The sequence below is a fragment of the Rhinoraja longicauda genome, chromosome 10, assembly GCF_053455715.1.
Source record: "Rhinoraja longicauda isolate Sanriku21f chromosome 10, sRhiLon1.1, whole genome shotgun sequence".
NCBI lineage: Eukaryota > Metazoa > Chordata > Chondrichthyes > Rajiformes > Arhynchobatidae > Rhinoraja > Rhinoraja longicauda.
Window position 1 is genome coordinate 60,625,196 of NC_135962.1, and position 16,117 is coordinate 60,641,312.

A 16,117-nucleotide genomic window follows, 5' to 3' on the forward strand; every position below is an offset into this window, starting at 1 on the left:
AGCAGGAAAGAAGCTGTTCTTGAATCTGGTGAACCACGATTTTTGTACGTTCTGACTGACGGGAGCGGGGAGGAGGAATGACCAGTGTGGGAAATGTCTTTGATTATGTGTCGGAAGGAATTGCAAATGCTGGTTTATACCAAAGACAGACACAGAGTGCTGGAGTAACTCAGCGGGTCAGGCAGCATCTGTGGAGAAAAAGGATGGCGATGTTTCGGATCGAAACCCTTCCTAAGATGCTAACGTCCTTGATTGTGTAGGCTGCTCTGTGAAGTGGAGATGGAGTCCGTGTGGGTGCAGGGCAATTTGTGCAAGTGACTGGGGCTATGTGTACAACTCCATGCAATGCTTTGCGATCTGGTACAGAGCTGTTGCCAAACCAAACTGTAACGCACCCTGATAAGATGCGATCACAGGCACATCTGTACGGGTTAGTAAGAGTCAGTGGAGACGTGCCAAGCTTCCTCAGCTTTCTGAGGAGGCAGAGGTGACGATGTGCCTTCTGAGCAGTAGCTTTGCCTCTCCTGCTCCCATGAAATAGGGCGGGAACATGAATGTGTAGCACGGACACCAGCATAGATGTGTTGAGCCAAGTGGCCCGTTCTCAGGTTGTACAGTTAATGGAGCTCCAGATAAAGCACTTGGCAAGAATGCATCAGATCTGTCCGTGACCGCCCTCCTGAGCACATACTGGGAATGAGGCGTGGCAATTTTCTGAGACAGTGTTCCATGAAATAAAGTCAAATATCTCTCGCTCCGCCTGGGTCAGAAGAACATTGCTCTTGTTATCGGGACTCTATGTAGGAAAATCTTCTTGGGATATAGAACGTAAAACAACACAAAGCACACGAACAGGTCCTTCGGTGAACATGACCCCAATCATGGGCAGCACAGTGGTGCAGCAGATCGAGCCACTGCCCAACAGTGGCAGAGACCCGGGTTCCATCCTCACCCGGGCTGCTGCCTGTGAGTGGTGTTTGCACGTTCTTCCTGTGACCTCGTGGGTTTCCTCCTGCTGCTCCGGTTTCCTCCCACATCTCACAAGATTTGTAGGTCAATTGGCTCTCTATATATTACTCCTGGTGTGCAGGGAGTGGATGATAAAGTGGGATAACATAGAACTAGTGTGAACGGGTGTTCGATGGCTGGAGCGCACTCGGTGGACCGAACGGCCTGCATTCATGCTGCATCCCACACGTGATCCATAACCCTCCATTTGCTGCATATCCATGCACCCATTTACAAGCCTCATCTGGTGGATGATTTACAGCACAAAATATTTTACCATATTTCTGCACTGAACTATTTAGATAACAAGTGGCTTCAGTTTTAATGCTTCCCCAGTATTTGAACAGACACAGGAGTGGAAGTCTTACCCGGCAACGAGAGATTGTCCTGTGGAACTACAGAGTCCCATGCAGGAATGCAGATACAAACCACCTTATCAAACATCAACACAAAGCCCTGCCTCCCCACAGCAACGGCTTATCTGCAATCAAGGTTTTGCAATTGCCGGTAATAGATTGCCCAACGTGAGTGATGAGGGAAAGGATGAGATCATGGAGCCGTGAGGAACAGCTGGAGATAAGGAAGCCGTGCCAAAGGGTGACTGTGCAACTCTTCCCGTCCAGCAAGTCAACAGTCGTCTTTGAAACCAGCCCCAGTCTTGTATGCACTCTGCACAGAGTGACGCAGACCATTCTGTGCTGAGCCAACCCATTACAGACTGATTCAGTGGTCTGAGGGAACCCCTCTTCAGACTGATTGTGGTGTGGTGGGGTGGGGAAGGTGGAAGTGAAGTAAGTGGGGACAGGACAAAGCCTGACTAATAACGTATTTGTATTTATTGAACTTTTTGTTGGTTTGTCACTTTATCGATTGGGCATTGTGTTTACAGACCTGCATGAATGTCATTGTTCTGTGTCAGTACTTATGACAATGAAACCCTCTGGACTCTCTTCCACATTGATACTGCCAGCTGCTGTGGACACCACTCCTCGACAACTCGAGGATTTCCATAACAAATTGGACACCAGCAACCAAAGAGATCAAACGGCAAACAGCGCTGAGAGGCAGGCCAAACCTCGAGAATCTCAAGAACTAATTTAATGTTAGCAACACAGCACAACGTGTGCAGGGACAAACATCAAACCCCTTTTGAAGTTCTGACAAAGTTTCTCAAGCCTTGGCTTATGTTTTTTCCCAAGCTTGCCTTGATGTGCAAAAACCTGCAGCTTGCAAGTCTCTAATCCAAGTCATGAAGTTTAACCTTTAGATTATAGGTTTCTGATGAAGCAAAGTGCTATTCATTAAGGGTTTGTATTACAAGGGTTGAGTGTGCTTGATAGAAAACAGCAATACTCCACTGATCTTAATTCATCATTACTCAATTCAAATTAACACATAATGGACTTTTTTTTAAGCGATTAACAGCCTTAAATTGTTCGCCCGCAACGCACTTGAAGTGGGATAAAGAGAAATGTCTTTGATAACTTAATTAATCGTACATGTTCATAAGTTCAAGGAGCAGAATTAGGCCATTCAGCCCATTAAGCCAACTCCGCCATCCAATCATGGTTGATCTATCTTTCCTTCTCAACCCCATTCTCCTGTCTTCTCTCCACAACTCTGTCAATCTCCAATCTGTCAATCTCTACCTTAAAAATATCCACTGACTTGGCCTCCACAGCCTTCTGAGGGAATGAATTCCACAGATTCACCACCCTCTGACTAAAGAAATCCCTCCTCATCTACTTCCTAAAAGGACCTCCTTTAATTCTGAGGCTATGACCTCTGGTCCTAGATTCTCCCACCAGTGGAAACATCCTCTCCACATCCACTCTATCCAGGCCTTTCACTATTCGGTACATTTCAATGAGGTCCCTCCTCATCCTTCTAAACTCCAGCCCAGTGCTGTCCAACACTCATCATACATGTGAACCCACTCATTCCAGGGATCATTCTTGTCAACCTCCTCTGGACCCTCTCCAGAGCCAGTACACCCTTCCTCAGATAGGAGGCCCAACGTTGCTCACAATACTCCAAATGCGGTCTGACCTTTAGCCCATTGCATCTGTACTGACCAGCAATCGCCCCGTACACTAGCCTGCACACTAGGGACAATTTACAGAAGCCAATTAACCTACAAACCTGTACGTCTTTAGAGTGTGGGAGGAAACCGGAGCACCCGGTCGGTGTAAACCCATGTGGTCAAAATTCAAGATTCAATTTAATTGTCACATGTACCAATTAAGGTACAGTGAAATTTGAGTTACCATACAGCTATACTAAGTAAAAAGCAACAAGACACACAGTGAGAACGTACAAACTCTGTACAGACAGCACCCTGTCAGTTAGTCAGGATGAACTCAGTTCTCTGGCTCTGTGAGGTAGCAACTCTACCGCTACATCACCGTACCACATCTCAAACAAATTCCGTAAATAATGCATGTGCGACAAACGGGGTGGTGAGTTTACGGAACAAGCTGCCACATAGGCGATAAGATGGGTATAATTACAATGTTTAAAAGACATTTCGAGATGTAAACAGATACAAGATTTAGAAGCAAACTAGACCAAGTGGACCCGTTGGGCCCAAACTTCTCCTGCATTGGTGCAGCACCCTCTCCTACCCCCCTCCTCCCTCCCCACCCCTCCCCCTCCCCCCCACTTCCCTTTCCCCCTCAACCCCTCCTTGTCCACCCTCCCTCCCTAGGAGATAGATTTAAACTTTAAAATGTGAATAATTAAAAATATATAACACCGATTTCAATAAAACTACTTGTATTATCACTAAAGTGACAATGGTGAGTAAGGTGGGCTTAAAATTGTCGCGCTATCGTGTACCGTTTTGGCTGAAGTTCAGTCACAAACAAGATAACAAACCGAGAGTTTTAGTATATAGATGGTCTAAATGCAGGAAAATGGGGTTAGTGTGGATAGGCATCTTGGTCAGCATGGAGGAGTTAGGCCAAAGGGCCTGTTCCATGGCCTATCACTCCATTACATGGAGTCAGACGATTTATACGGCTGATAAGACATTATCTCCAACAGCCTTTGGCTTTGGCCCCGTTTATACCCACAGCAGTGAGATCCAGCCTAACTCTGAGCACATGTTGGGATGGGCTGGGGAAAACCTTGGAGAGATGGGCCAACTTGGCAAAGATAAGCACACGTCTTCTCTTCTTGCAAAAACCAGCCCATTTTACATTGAAGCTCATGAGCAAAAGCAGCTCCCTGCTAAAGCTCTGGCAAAGCCAACGGCACAATCACCAGGCTTGGTAAACTGAAACTTTAATCCCATGTTCACCACAATTTTGGAATGGGAATTCTGCTCTGAAATTAGACCCCAGCCTTTAGCTTCTCAACCTTGAAAACAGAAAGCTCATCAGCTGCAGATCGCAACGCTGACAGATCCTAGGTCAACAAGATTAAAGAATTCAAGTAAAAAGGCACTGGCATAAACCTCGCAGCTGGAGTTATTAATGCCTGAGCACAGCATCCATTTTATGTCTGTTCTTCCTACAGCCACTGAGGCAACAACGTTTGTTGCAGCATCGTGAGCTTCAGAAAGGGGAGGTAGATACAAAATGCTGGAGTAACTCAGCGGGTCAGGCAGCATCTCGGGAGAGAAGGAATGGGTGACGTTTGGGGTCGAGACCCTTCTTCAGAAAGGGAAGCTCAGGAAGAGCCCACGGTGGTTTTCCTTGATGGTGTCACGGTGAAGAGTTCACATTCCTGGACGTTAACATCTCAGATGTTAGGGGGTATGGGGAGAAGGCAGGAACGGGGTACTGATTGAGAATGATCACATTGAATGGCAGTGCTGGCTCGAAGGGCCGAATGGCCTCCTCCTGCACCTATTGTCTATTGTCAGATGACCCAGGATCCCTACCCAGCGCACAGATGTAATCACAAAGATGGCTCGCCGGCTCCAATAGTTTTTTTTAGAAGAAAGTCAGCATGTCACTGAATACTCTTCATCTGAAGAAGGGACCCAATCCAAAATGTCACCTGTCTATTCTCTCCACAGATGCTGCCTGGTCTGCTGAGTTCCTCCAGGCCTTTGTGCTTTGCTCACTGACTCCTACAGCAAACTTCTGCAGATGGAATTTTGAAAGTGTCCTGAGTGGTTGCATCACGGCCTAGCACGGCAATTCCAACGCACAGGGACGCAGGAGGCTGCAGGGAGTGGCGGACTCAGCCCGGCCCATCACGGGCACAGCCCTCCCCTCCATCGAAAGCATCGACACCAGGCGCTGCCTCAAGAAGGCGGCACCTATCACCAAGGGTGCCCACCATCTTCTCACTGCTACCGTGGGGCAGGAGGTACAGAAGCCTGAGGGCCCACACCACCAGGTTCAGCAACAGCTACTTCCTTTCAACCATCAGGTCTTGAATCGACCTGCACAACCCTAATCCCACCTCAGCAACAAAACGCTGCAGATTTAGGGCACTAATGCACAAGCATGGGCTTGTTATTTTTTAATTATGTTTTGCACTAATGTTCAGTTTGTCATTTTTCTTTTCACTGTCTTGCAGAATGTGTGATTTATGTGTAACTTGTTTTTGTACGTTTGACTGCCAATGTTGCTGCTTCCGGCTAGGTTTTCATTGTACCTCTACCTCACCACGATAGAACAGCACAGCACGAGGACAGGCCCTTCGGCCCACAATGTCTGTACCCAACATGATGCCAAGACTAGCCTATCGACCTGCACGTGATCCATATCCATCTATTCTCAGCATGTCAGGCACCTATCCAAAAGTCTCTTACACGCCACAATCATACATAAATGGACCACAACATGCCATCGTTGTGAAATGACAAGAAACACAACTTGACTTGAACATGGCATGGTATTACAACAGGTCCCCCCACCCAACCATCTTAGCGGGGCATAGCAAAACCCCACCACAAAGTCTTGAAGAGTACTTGAGGCCAGTTTTCAAGCCTTCCAAAACACTTCCCTGGCTGGCTGACCGGAACAGGACAGGCACTACAAAAATACAAGTCTTTTTTTCAGTGAACGCCTGTTGTTTTATTTTTTAAGTCAAAGTTCAAAGAGCATCAGTGGCAAAGCTGGCAGCATGCCACCTTAGTTCCTGCTTCCAACCCACTGTTGCCCTGTGTACGTCCAGCATTTCCTGTTTTCATTTCAGTTTTCCGGCATTTGTGAGTTCTGTCTCTGTTGCTATAAAAAGCTGCATGTTTTGGTTTGAGAAGGTGGTGGATGGTTGGGGGGGGGGGGGGGTCAGAAGGATGTTTTGACAAGGAGGGAAATGTTTCAAGGACTTACAAGGATGTTGCCAGGACTCGAGGGCCTGAGTTACAGGGAGAGGTTGAGCAGGCTGTGTCTTGATTCCTTGGAGCACAGGAGGATCAGGAGTGATCTTATGGAGGTGCACAAAATTATGAGAGGAATAGAGCCTTTTGCCAAGTGTAGGGGAAATCGAGAACGAGAGAACATAAATATAAGGTGACGGGGGGGGGGAAGGTTTAATAGGCACGTGAGGGGTAACCTTTTTCAAACAGTGTGTGGCACGGTGGCGCAGCGGTAGAGTTGCTTCCTCACAGCGCCAGAGGCCCAGGTTCGATCCTGACTACGGGTGCTGTCTGTACGGAGTTTGTACGTTCTCCCCGTGACCTGCGTGGGCTTTCACCAGGATCTCCGGTTTCCTCCCACACCCCACAGACGTACAGGTTTGTAGTTTAATTGGCTTCTTTAAATTGTAGATTGTCCCTAGCGTGTGGGATAGTGCCAGTGTAAGGGGTGACTGCTGGTCGGCGTGGACTCGGTGGGCCGATGGACCTGTGTCCATGCAGTATCCTTAAAGTCTAAAGTGTTAACGGTTCTCGAGCATACATGTCCCCCTGAGATGCTGCCTGACCTGCTGAGTTACTCCAGCATTGTGTGTTCCACGCAGCATTCCAGCATCTACACTTGCTTGCGCCTGACTCTAAGGTTTGCACTGAGCCTGGGTCAGGGTCTCGGCTGTTTGCAGCACTCAGCATCTTTTCCTCTCGAGCTCCACACATGACATCTTGCACATCCTCTTCCAGCCTTCTGTGTGAAGCACAAATAGGCTGGGCCAGATATAAATCTTTTATTGATCGAGTGTGACGTGCTGCAGATGGACCCACACAGGCCATTGTGATTCATGTTGCAGTTCCGCTGTGTGAAAGTTTAATAAGGGGTTTTAAATAAAGGACCATTGTACAGATGGTTCCTGGCAAGAGCACTGATGTTTATTCTTGGGCTCCCAGACCCAAACTGTCCCTCAATGCCACTCGGCAACACGAGTCCACCCCCAACCAACCAGCCTTCCCCCCTCCTCGCCACCAGCCTGCGTTATCCAGGCCACTGCACAAACATTTACATCTGGAAATCACGCGCCACTCCCAGACAACACAACCTCTCTGTGTTTAGTTTAGTTTAGTTTATTGTCACGTGTACCAGGGTACAGTGAAAAGCTTCTGTTGCGTGTTCACACGATTACAATCCAGCTGTCCACAGTGTACAGTTACAGGATAAAGGGAATAACAGGTAGACACAAAATGCTGGAGTAACTCAGCGGGTCAGGCAGCATCTCTGGAGAGAAGGAATGGATGACATTTCAGGTCGGGACCCTTCTTCAGACTTCAGCCTGAAGAAGGGTCTCGACCCGAAATGTCACCCATTCCTTCTCTCCCCGGGATGCTGCCTGACCCACTGAGTTACTCCAGCATTTTGTGTCCAACTTCGATTTGTACTAGGATCTGCAGTTTTGTTCCTACACATAACGGGAATAACGTTGAGTGCAAGATAATGTCCAGTAAAGTCCGATTACACATAGTCCAAGGGTCTCCAATGAGGTAGATAGTAGTTCAGGACCGCTCTCTAGTTGGTGAGAGGATGGTTCAGTAGCCTGATATCAGCTGGGAAGAAACTGTCCCCGAGTCTGTAGGAGGTATTTTTTGTTCGGATTTCACCACATTGCTTACTAATTAAACCCCGACATCCCGATCAGTCACACCCACTCCCACTCCCACTCTGTCCGAAACAATTCCCACAGCTACGACGCTGATAAATCACAGTAATCATTTTAGCCACAGTAACACGCTGACATCATCCCACTGTAACCAAAAATAAAAGTGCCTTTGTCAGATGCGTCAGTGGGAGAATGAGAGAACGGCAGAGCTCAGTGCCCTGTGTGGCACCGCACAAAACAGCTGTGACCGCAGTTTACCCTCCACTACTGCCATCACTCGCCACCCAACTAATCTCTACAGTCTTTAGTTTACTTTACAGGTACAGCATGGAAACAGGCCCTTCAGCCCAGCGAGTAGACAAAAAAACTGCAGATGCTGGTTAAAATCAAAGGTAGACACAAAATGCTGGAGTAACTCAGCGGGTCAGGCAGCATCTCTGAAGAGAAGGAATGGGTGACGTTTCAGGTCGAGACCCTTCTTCAGACTGATGTCAGGGGAGGGGTTGATCCCGGGTCTCTGGCGCTGTAAGGCAACAACTCCACCGTTGCACCACCATGCCGCCCCAAATAGATAGATAAATTAAAAATCGCACACTCCTCCACCGAGTAGGGCTGGTTTCACAAAGGGTTTTGTTCAATTTGAACAAAGCAAAGAGGACCAGAGGAAGTGATGGTGGAGGTAGTGCAGGAAAATAACTGCAGATGCTGGTACAAATTGAAGGTATCACAAAATGCTGGAGTAACTCAGCAGGTCAGGCAGCATCTAGGAGAGAGGAATGGGTGACGTTTCGGGTCGAGACCCTTCTTCAGACTGAAACGTCTTCAGACGTTTTGATTTAATTCAATTCAAAAAGGCGGACCACAGCATTGGTGCAAAATGCAGGGCCAGTAATCTGGAGATGATTTACATTAAACAACTCAATTTCCTGATGACAAACAGCGAGAACAACATCAGCAGAACAATGGCTGGTGGATTGAAGAGAGAGGGGCCAGACATTGTCAGTGTGGTGAAGTGTGAGGCAAAGCCGAAGAAAAAATGAGAAAAGATTAAAGTGAAAACTCATGGGTTTCACAGGGATGAGGAAATCTGTTTTATTAATAGAAAGACAGACGGATTTCCACTTATGCCATGTCTTTTACGTCACAGGAATGTTTACAAGCTCACTAAGAACTTCTGCGAAATAGATCCTGTCATAATGCAAGGAGACAGTAGCTTCCAGTTTATACACAGAAAGGAGCTGCTTGTTTCTACTTGATATACAGTGCAGAAACAGGCCCTTCAGCCCACTGAGTCCATGCCGACTAGCGATCCCCGCACACTAACTCTATACCTCCACATACTAGGGATAATTTACAATTTTACCTAAGCCAATTAGCCTACAAACCTAGGTAGACACAAAAAGCTGGAGTAACTCAGCGGGTCAGGCAGCATCTCGGGAGAGAAGGAATGGGTGATGTTTCAGGTCGAGACCCATCTTCAGACTGAAGGGTCTCGACCCGAAACCTCACGCTTTCCTTCTCTCCCGAGATGCTGCCTGACCCGCTGAGTTACTCCAGCTTTTTGTGTCTACCTTCAATTTAAACCAGCATCTGCAGTTTTTCTCCAACACATTTAGCCGACAAACCTGTACGTCTTTGGAGTGTGGGAGGAAACAGGAGCACTCGGGGAAAACCCACGAGAGCACATGGAGGATGTACAAACTGGCTGGTTCGAAGGGCCGAATGGCCTACTCCTGCACCTATTGTCTATTGTCTAACTCCGTACAGACAGCACCTGGAGTCACGGTTGAACCCGGGTCTCTGTAAGGCAGAAACTCGACCGCTGCACCACTGTAACACCCGGTGCCTGCTAATAACAACCTAATCATTTACAAACTAGGCAGGGATGCATCTTCAGATGGGCATTTATTTCACTTTTACCATCTGCAATTATACCCGGACCAAGTCCAAGTCATGTGAATGGCACAACCAATGGTGGGAACAATTTCCTGTCATTCTATCCTCTGTTAGCCAGAATCATAGCACAGAACTTCACAGAAATGGGACATTGACTCAATGAGTCAGCTTCAAGGAATAAGGCAGTGAATCATTCGATGCGTCTCCTTCCTCATCTCTCTGCATTTTATCCTGCAAGTATGTAACACTGCTTTTTGACAGCTGGTACTGATTTTCAAGCTCGGTAGACACAAAAGCTGGAGTAACTCAGCGGGTCAGGCAGCATCTCGGGAGAGAATGAATGGGTGACGTTTTGGGTCGAGGACCTTCTTCAGACTGATGTCAGGGGAGGGGGCGGGATTCCCACTGAGTTACTCCAGCATTTTGTGTCCACCTTCGATTTTAACCAGCATCTGCAGTTCTTTTCCTACTGGTTTTCAAGCCGTCATTCCACCAGGCAGTGTGTGCAAATTATAATCATTCCCTGCACTGTTATTTCCTTGCTGCTACACCTGTTTATTTTCTGCCAAACCTTTGGCTTTTGATTATTGATCGGCCATTGGAAACATTAATCTACTCAACCCCTCATTAGTTTACACACTGCTATCCAATTTTCCCTCGTTCAAGGACAGCTAACCTAACCCATTCCTAATTCCTCAGCATATACATCATGCCTGAAAACTGCACCGTCTCAAGGACTTCCTGTCCTTTTTAAAGCAATCTGCTGTGGACTGGCTAGTCATCAGAGAAGATGATACCAGAACAAGGGGCAGTTGTGGCTGTAAAACCCCGTTAGCACTTGCAAGAAAAGAATCCTTGCTGAGCCTCCAATGCAGAACAACATTGAATGAGCATGCTGATGTCCCATCATTGCTCCAGCCACTCTGTTTCAACTGGTAGTTACTCGACTGATTAAAATGGCAAACTTTTTTTGATTTCCTATCATTTACTGTTAACCCATATAAATTGTTTCTTCCTTACCTGTAAAATATAAGTTGAAGTGTGTCGGAAGGAACTGCAGATGCTGGTTTAAACCGAAGACACAAAAAGCTGGAGTAACTCAGTGGGACAGGCAGCATCCCTGGAGAAAAGGAATAGGTAGCATATTGGGTCAAGACTCTTCCTCAGACTGAGAGTCGGGGGAAAGAGAAACGAGAGATATAGATGGTGATACAGAGAGATATAGAACAAATGAAACTCCATAATCCTGCGTGAGGTAATAGTCATAGAGACCTAGTCATACGGCAGGGAAACGTCTTTCTACCCAACTCTGCCATGCTGACTAAGATGCCCAGTGCAATTTGCCTGCACTTGGTCCACATCCCTCGAGTCTGAAAACCGTGACGACCAGGTCAGGATCAGCTTCTTCCCAAAAACCACCAGGCTCTTGAACACGACATAACAAAACTGAACAATGGATGGTCTTGATTGCATGAAGGACTTTGGGGCTTTTTTGCAATAGTATTGGGTTTTAATATGTTGAATTTTCCTTTTGTTTATTATATACCTATGAGTATTGTGCTCAAAGGACAGTTATGCTGCTGCAAGTAAGAATTGTATCGTTCTGTTGTCAGTACTTATGACACGTAAACACTCGACTCTTGAACTTGAGGACCAACTTTATCCCTTGTAGACACACAATGCTGGCGTAACTCAGCGGCTCAGGCAGCATCTCGTGAGAGAAGGAATGGGTGACGTTTCAGGTCGAGACCCTTCTTCAGACTGATGTCAGGGGGGGGGGGGGCGGGTCAAAGATAGGATGTAGTCGGAGACAGTAAGACTAGTGGGAGAACCGGGAAGAGGGAGGGGATAGAGAGGGAAAGGGTGGGAAAGCAGGTACTATCTGAAGTTAGAGAAACTTTATCCCTTTCTGTAACAATAGACGATAGGTGCAGGAGTAGGCCATTCAGCCCTTCGAACCAGCACCGCCATTCAATGTGATCATGGCTGATCATTCTCAATCAGTACCCCATTCCTGCCTTCTCCCCATACCCCCTGACTCCGCTATCCTTAAGAGCTTTATCTAGCTCTCTCTTGAATGCATTCAGAGAATTGGCCTCCACTGCCTTCTGAGGCAGAGAATTCCACAGATTCACAACTCTCTGACTGAAAAAGTTTTTCCTCATCTCCGTTCTAAATGGCCTACCCCTTATTCTTAAACTGTGCCCCCTGGTTCTGGACTCCCCCAACATTGGGAACATGTTTCCTGCCTCTAACGTGTCTAACCACTTAATAATCTTATACGTTTCGATAAGATCCCCTCTCATCCTTCTAAATTCCAGTGTATACAAGCCTAGTCGCTCCAGTCTTTCAACATATGACAGTCCCGCCATTCCGGGAATTAACCTAGTAAACCTACGCTGCACGCCTGCACGTAACTACCTTGAAATGCAGAGAATTGTAGCACTGTCCCCAAATCTACCTCATTGGAGGCCCTCGGGCTATCTTTAATCGGTCTTCACCTTGCACTAAACTTTATTCCCTTTATCACGCATCTGTACACTGCCGATGCGTGATAATCGGGGGATGTGGACGGCCCGATTGTAATTATGTCCAGTTTTCCGCTGACTGGATAGCACGCAACAAAAATCTTTTCACTGTACCTCGGTACACGTGACAATAAACTAAACTGAACTGAAGGCTCACTCACCGCCAACCTGTCATTTTACAGAGGGCAGAGCTGCCTTTGCACATCCACAAAACACAAGGCAGGAAAGATCGAATACGATATCAATATAATATAACACAGTTAAATGTAGACGCAAGGAGAATTTGCAGTGGAGCAGTTACAAAACATGATCTAATTCACCTTGAAGGTGCCGTTGAAGGCCAGCAGCATGTGAAAAGGATACGAGGAGTCCCCTCTGTGCGGCAGACCAGGTAGAGACAGGCGGCGACCACGTGGCTCATCTTGCGCCCGCGCGTCAGCCGCTTGCTCACCGCCATTTTGAAGAAGTTGAAGGCGGTGTCGAGGCAGTGTTGGTTCAACTGCAGCTGGTTACCCAGATGATGAATCTGCCGCCGACCTAGGTGCAAACAGCAAGAACAGCAGGGCATGAGGAGGGAGTGCAGATGCCGGCTCACAACAGCACTGTAAACACTCGCAGAGAACTGTGCAGCAGCCCCGACCGTCACACAAACCAACCTCCCTCCCATTGACTCCATCTACACCTCACGCTGCCTCGGCAAGGCCAGCAGCCCAGACCATCGCACACACACAAACCAACCTCCCTTCCACTGACTCCATCTACACCTCACGCTGCCTCGACAAGGCCAGCAGCATCATCAAGGAGCAGTCTCACCCTGGGTTCTCCTCTTCTCCCCTCTCCCATCAGGCAAAAGGTATAGCAGTGTGAAAACGCACACCTCCAGATTCAGGGAGTTTTACTCCAGCTGTCATCAGGCAACTGAACCATCCAACCAACAACTAGCTCATTCAAGAGAGAGCTAGATAGAGCTCTTAAGGATAGCGGAGTCAGGGGGTATGGGGAGAAGGCAGGAACGGGGTACTGATTGAGAATGATCAGCCATGATCACATTGAATGGTGGTGCTGGCTCGAAGGGCCGAATGGCCTCCTCCTGCACCTATTGTCTATTGTCTATAACTAGAGAGCAGTCTTGACCTACTATCTACCTCATTGGAGACTCTCGGACTATCTTTGATCAGACTTTACTGGCTTTATCTTGCACTAAATGTTATTCACGATATTCCCTTTATCATGTATCTGTACACTGCCGACGGCACGATTGTAATAATGTACAGTCTTCCCACCTACTGGTTAGCACGCAACAAAGGCTTCTCACTGTACCTCGGTAACGTGACAATAAACTAATGACTAATGGCAAAACAAAAAGACCCAGAGTGCTGGAGTAACGTTAAGCACAGCACGGTGGCATAGCTGGTAGAGCTGCTGCCTCACAGCGCCAGAGACACGGGTTCAATCCCCACCTTTGGTGCTTTCTGCGTGGAGTTTGCATATTCTCCCTGTGACCGACTGTGGTGACTTTCAGACTTTAGAGATACAGCATGGAAATAGGCCCTTAGGCTCACCGAATCCACACCAACCAGCGATAACCCTGTACACTAGCACTATCGGAGACACTAGGGGCAACTTACAATTTCCAAAAGCCAAATAATCTACAATAAACCTGTACGTCTTTGGAGTGTGGGAGCACCTGGAGAAAACCCAAAGTGGTCACACAGAGAATGGACAAATTCCATACAGGCAACACTCAGTCAGGATGGAACCCGGGTCTCTAACGCCGTCAGGCAGCAACTCTACAGCTGCACACTGCGACATCCAGTTTCACCCACATCCCAAAGATGTGCAGGATTGTTGGTTCATTGGCCCTCTGTAAATTGACCCTAGTGTGCAGGGAGTGGACAAAAACGTGGAATAACATAGAACTAGTGTGAACGGGTGATCAATGCTCGGTGTGGACGGTGGGCCGAAGGGACTGTTTCCATGCTGCATCTATCAATTCAAAACTTTATAGTTTGAGGCAGAAAGAAAAATGCATGGAACTTATACTCAGCCACTGATGAGAACTTTGGTGAAAACCCTGCTCCTCGGTGGCTGAAGGTCCTACTCCATTAAATCAGTCACGGAATCAGTGGAACAGCACAGAGACAGGCCCCGATCCCACCACGCCAGACATCTATTACCCGTCTACATTAATCCATCGACCAGCACTTGGTCTGCAGCCTTCCATATTGCAAGATACCCCTCAGGTTCATACTAAATCTTTTCCCTCTCACCCGAAACCAATGTTCTCTGGTTCTCGATTCCCTTAGTCTGGGCAAACGGACTGTAATGGCAACTTCAGACTTTGCCAGTAAACTCTTTTCTAATTGCCGTCACTATACAGGGAGTCGGAGTGATCTCAACGCAAGCCCCAACAGAGAGATCTTCCAGACGATTTTCCAGTTTAATTAGTTGTTTATTGAAGTAGTTGTACAAACAAGGAGATGAACATACCAGGACGTACTTATTTTGCATTCAAGTCGTAGCCGGCTGCTCTGTCCCCCCGTCTGCTCACAGCTCTCGTTGCAGGTCTGGTAAGAACTGTATCCTCTCCCTCCCTGTGTCTAACTCCTCCCAGTCCACGTATCCACAGTTATACCACCATGTTCTGGCTCCTCCTGGTCCGTTATGCCCATATATGTATTCATCTAACGACAGCCCCCAATTGTCCAAAATAATACGGCAAGATATATCTAGACAAAATAATATAATATGCTAACAGCACCCAGCACAAGCACACATGGCTCCTCCACGGACTTTCATATGAAGAAAGACTGGATAGACTAGGCTTATACTCGCTGGAATTTAGAAGACTGAGGGGGGATCTTATAGAAACATATAAAATTCTTAAGGGGTTGGAGAGGCTAGATGCGGGAAGATTGTTCCCGATGTTGGGGAAGTCCAGAACCAGGGGTCACAGCTTAAGGATAAGGGGGAAGTCTTTTAGGACCGAGATGAGAAAACATTTCTTCACGCAGAGTGGTGAGTCTGTGGAATTCTCTGCCACAGAAGGTAGTTGAGGCCAGTTCATTGGCTATATTTAAGAGGGAGTTAGATGTGGCCTTTATGGCTAAAGGGATCAGGGGGTATGGAGAGAAGGCAGGTACGGGATAATGAGCTGGATGATCAGCCATGATCATATTGAATGGCGGTGCAGGCTCGAAGGGCCGAATGGCCTACTCCTGCACCTACTTTCTATGTTTCTATGTTTCTATGAAGCTCGGGGGCTGTCCCGATTCTTCAACGACCATCATTGCAAACAATGGACTGTTTTCTCTGCAACTCATACGCTGCAATGCTGAGAAACTAGATTCTGCTCTCTGATATCCTTCCCTTTGCTCCACCTGTTGGATTTGTGTTTCGCTTGATTGTAATCGTGTACAGTATTTGATTGGATAGTACGCAAAGCCTGTCAGTGTACCCAGATACACATGCCAATAATAAGCCTGAACCGCTGCACCTGGAGAAAACCCACGCAATCACACGTCGGACATGTAAACTCCACACAGACAGCACCCGAGGTCAAGCTTGAACACTGGTCTCTGGCGCTGAGAGGCAGCACCACTGTGCCACCCCTCTGCTGCCTAGAAACATAGAAAATAGGTGCAGGAGGAGGCCATTCGGCCCTTCGACACAGCACGGCCATTCATTGTGATCGTGGGTGATCGTCCACAATCAGTAACCTG

General features: G+C 47.5%; 1 protein-coding gene across 2 annotated transcripts in view; it reads right to left on the reverse strand.

Moving 5' to 3' along the window:
* brf1b (BRF1 general transcription factor IIIB subunit b) overlaps positions 1-16,117 on the reverse strand; it is a 308,241-nt gene that overhangs the window by 226,349 nt on the left and 65,775 nt on the right. For both annotated transcript variants that reach the window (XM_078406970.1, XM_078406969.1), the window contains exon 3: positions 12,759-12,932. In XM_078406970.1, the coding sequence (XP_078263096.1) occupies positions 12,759-12,852 (94 nt within the window). In that variant the 5' untranslated portion in view covers positions 12,853-12,932. The remainder of the gene's footprint in view (positions 1-12,758; positions 12,933-16,117) is intronic.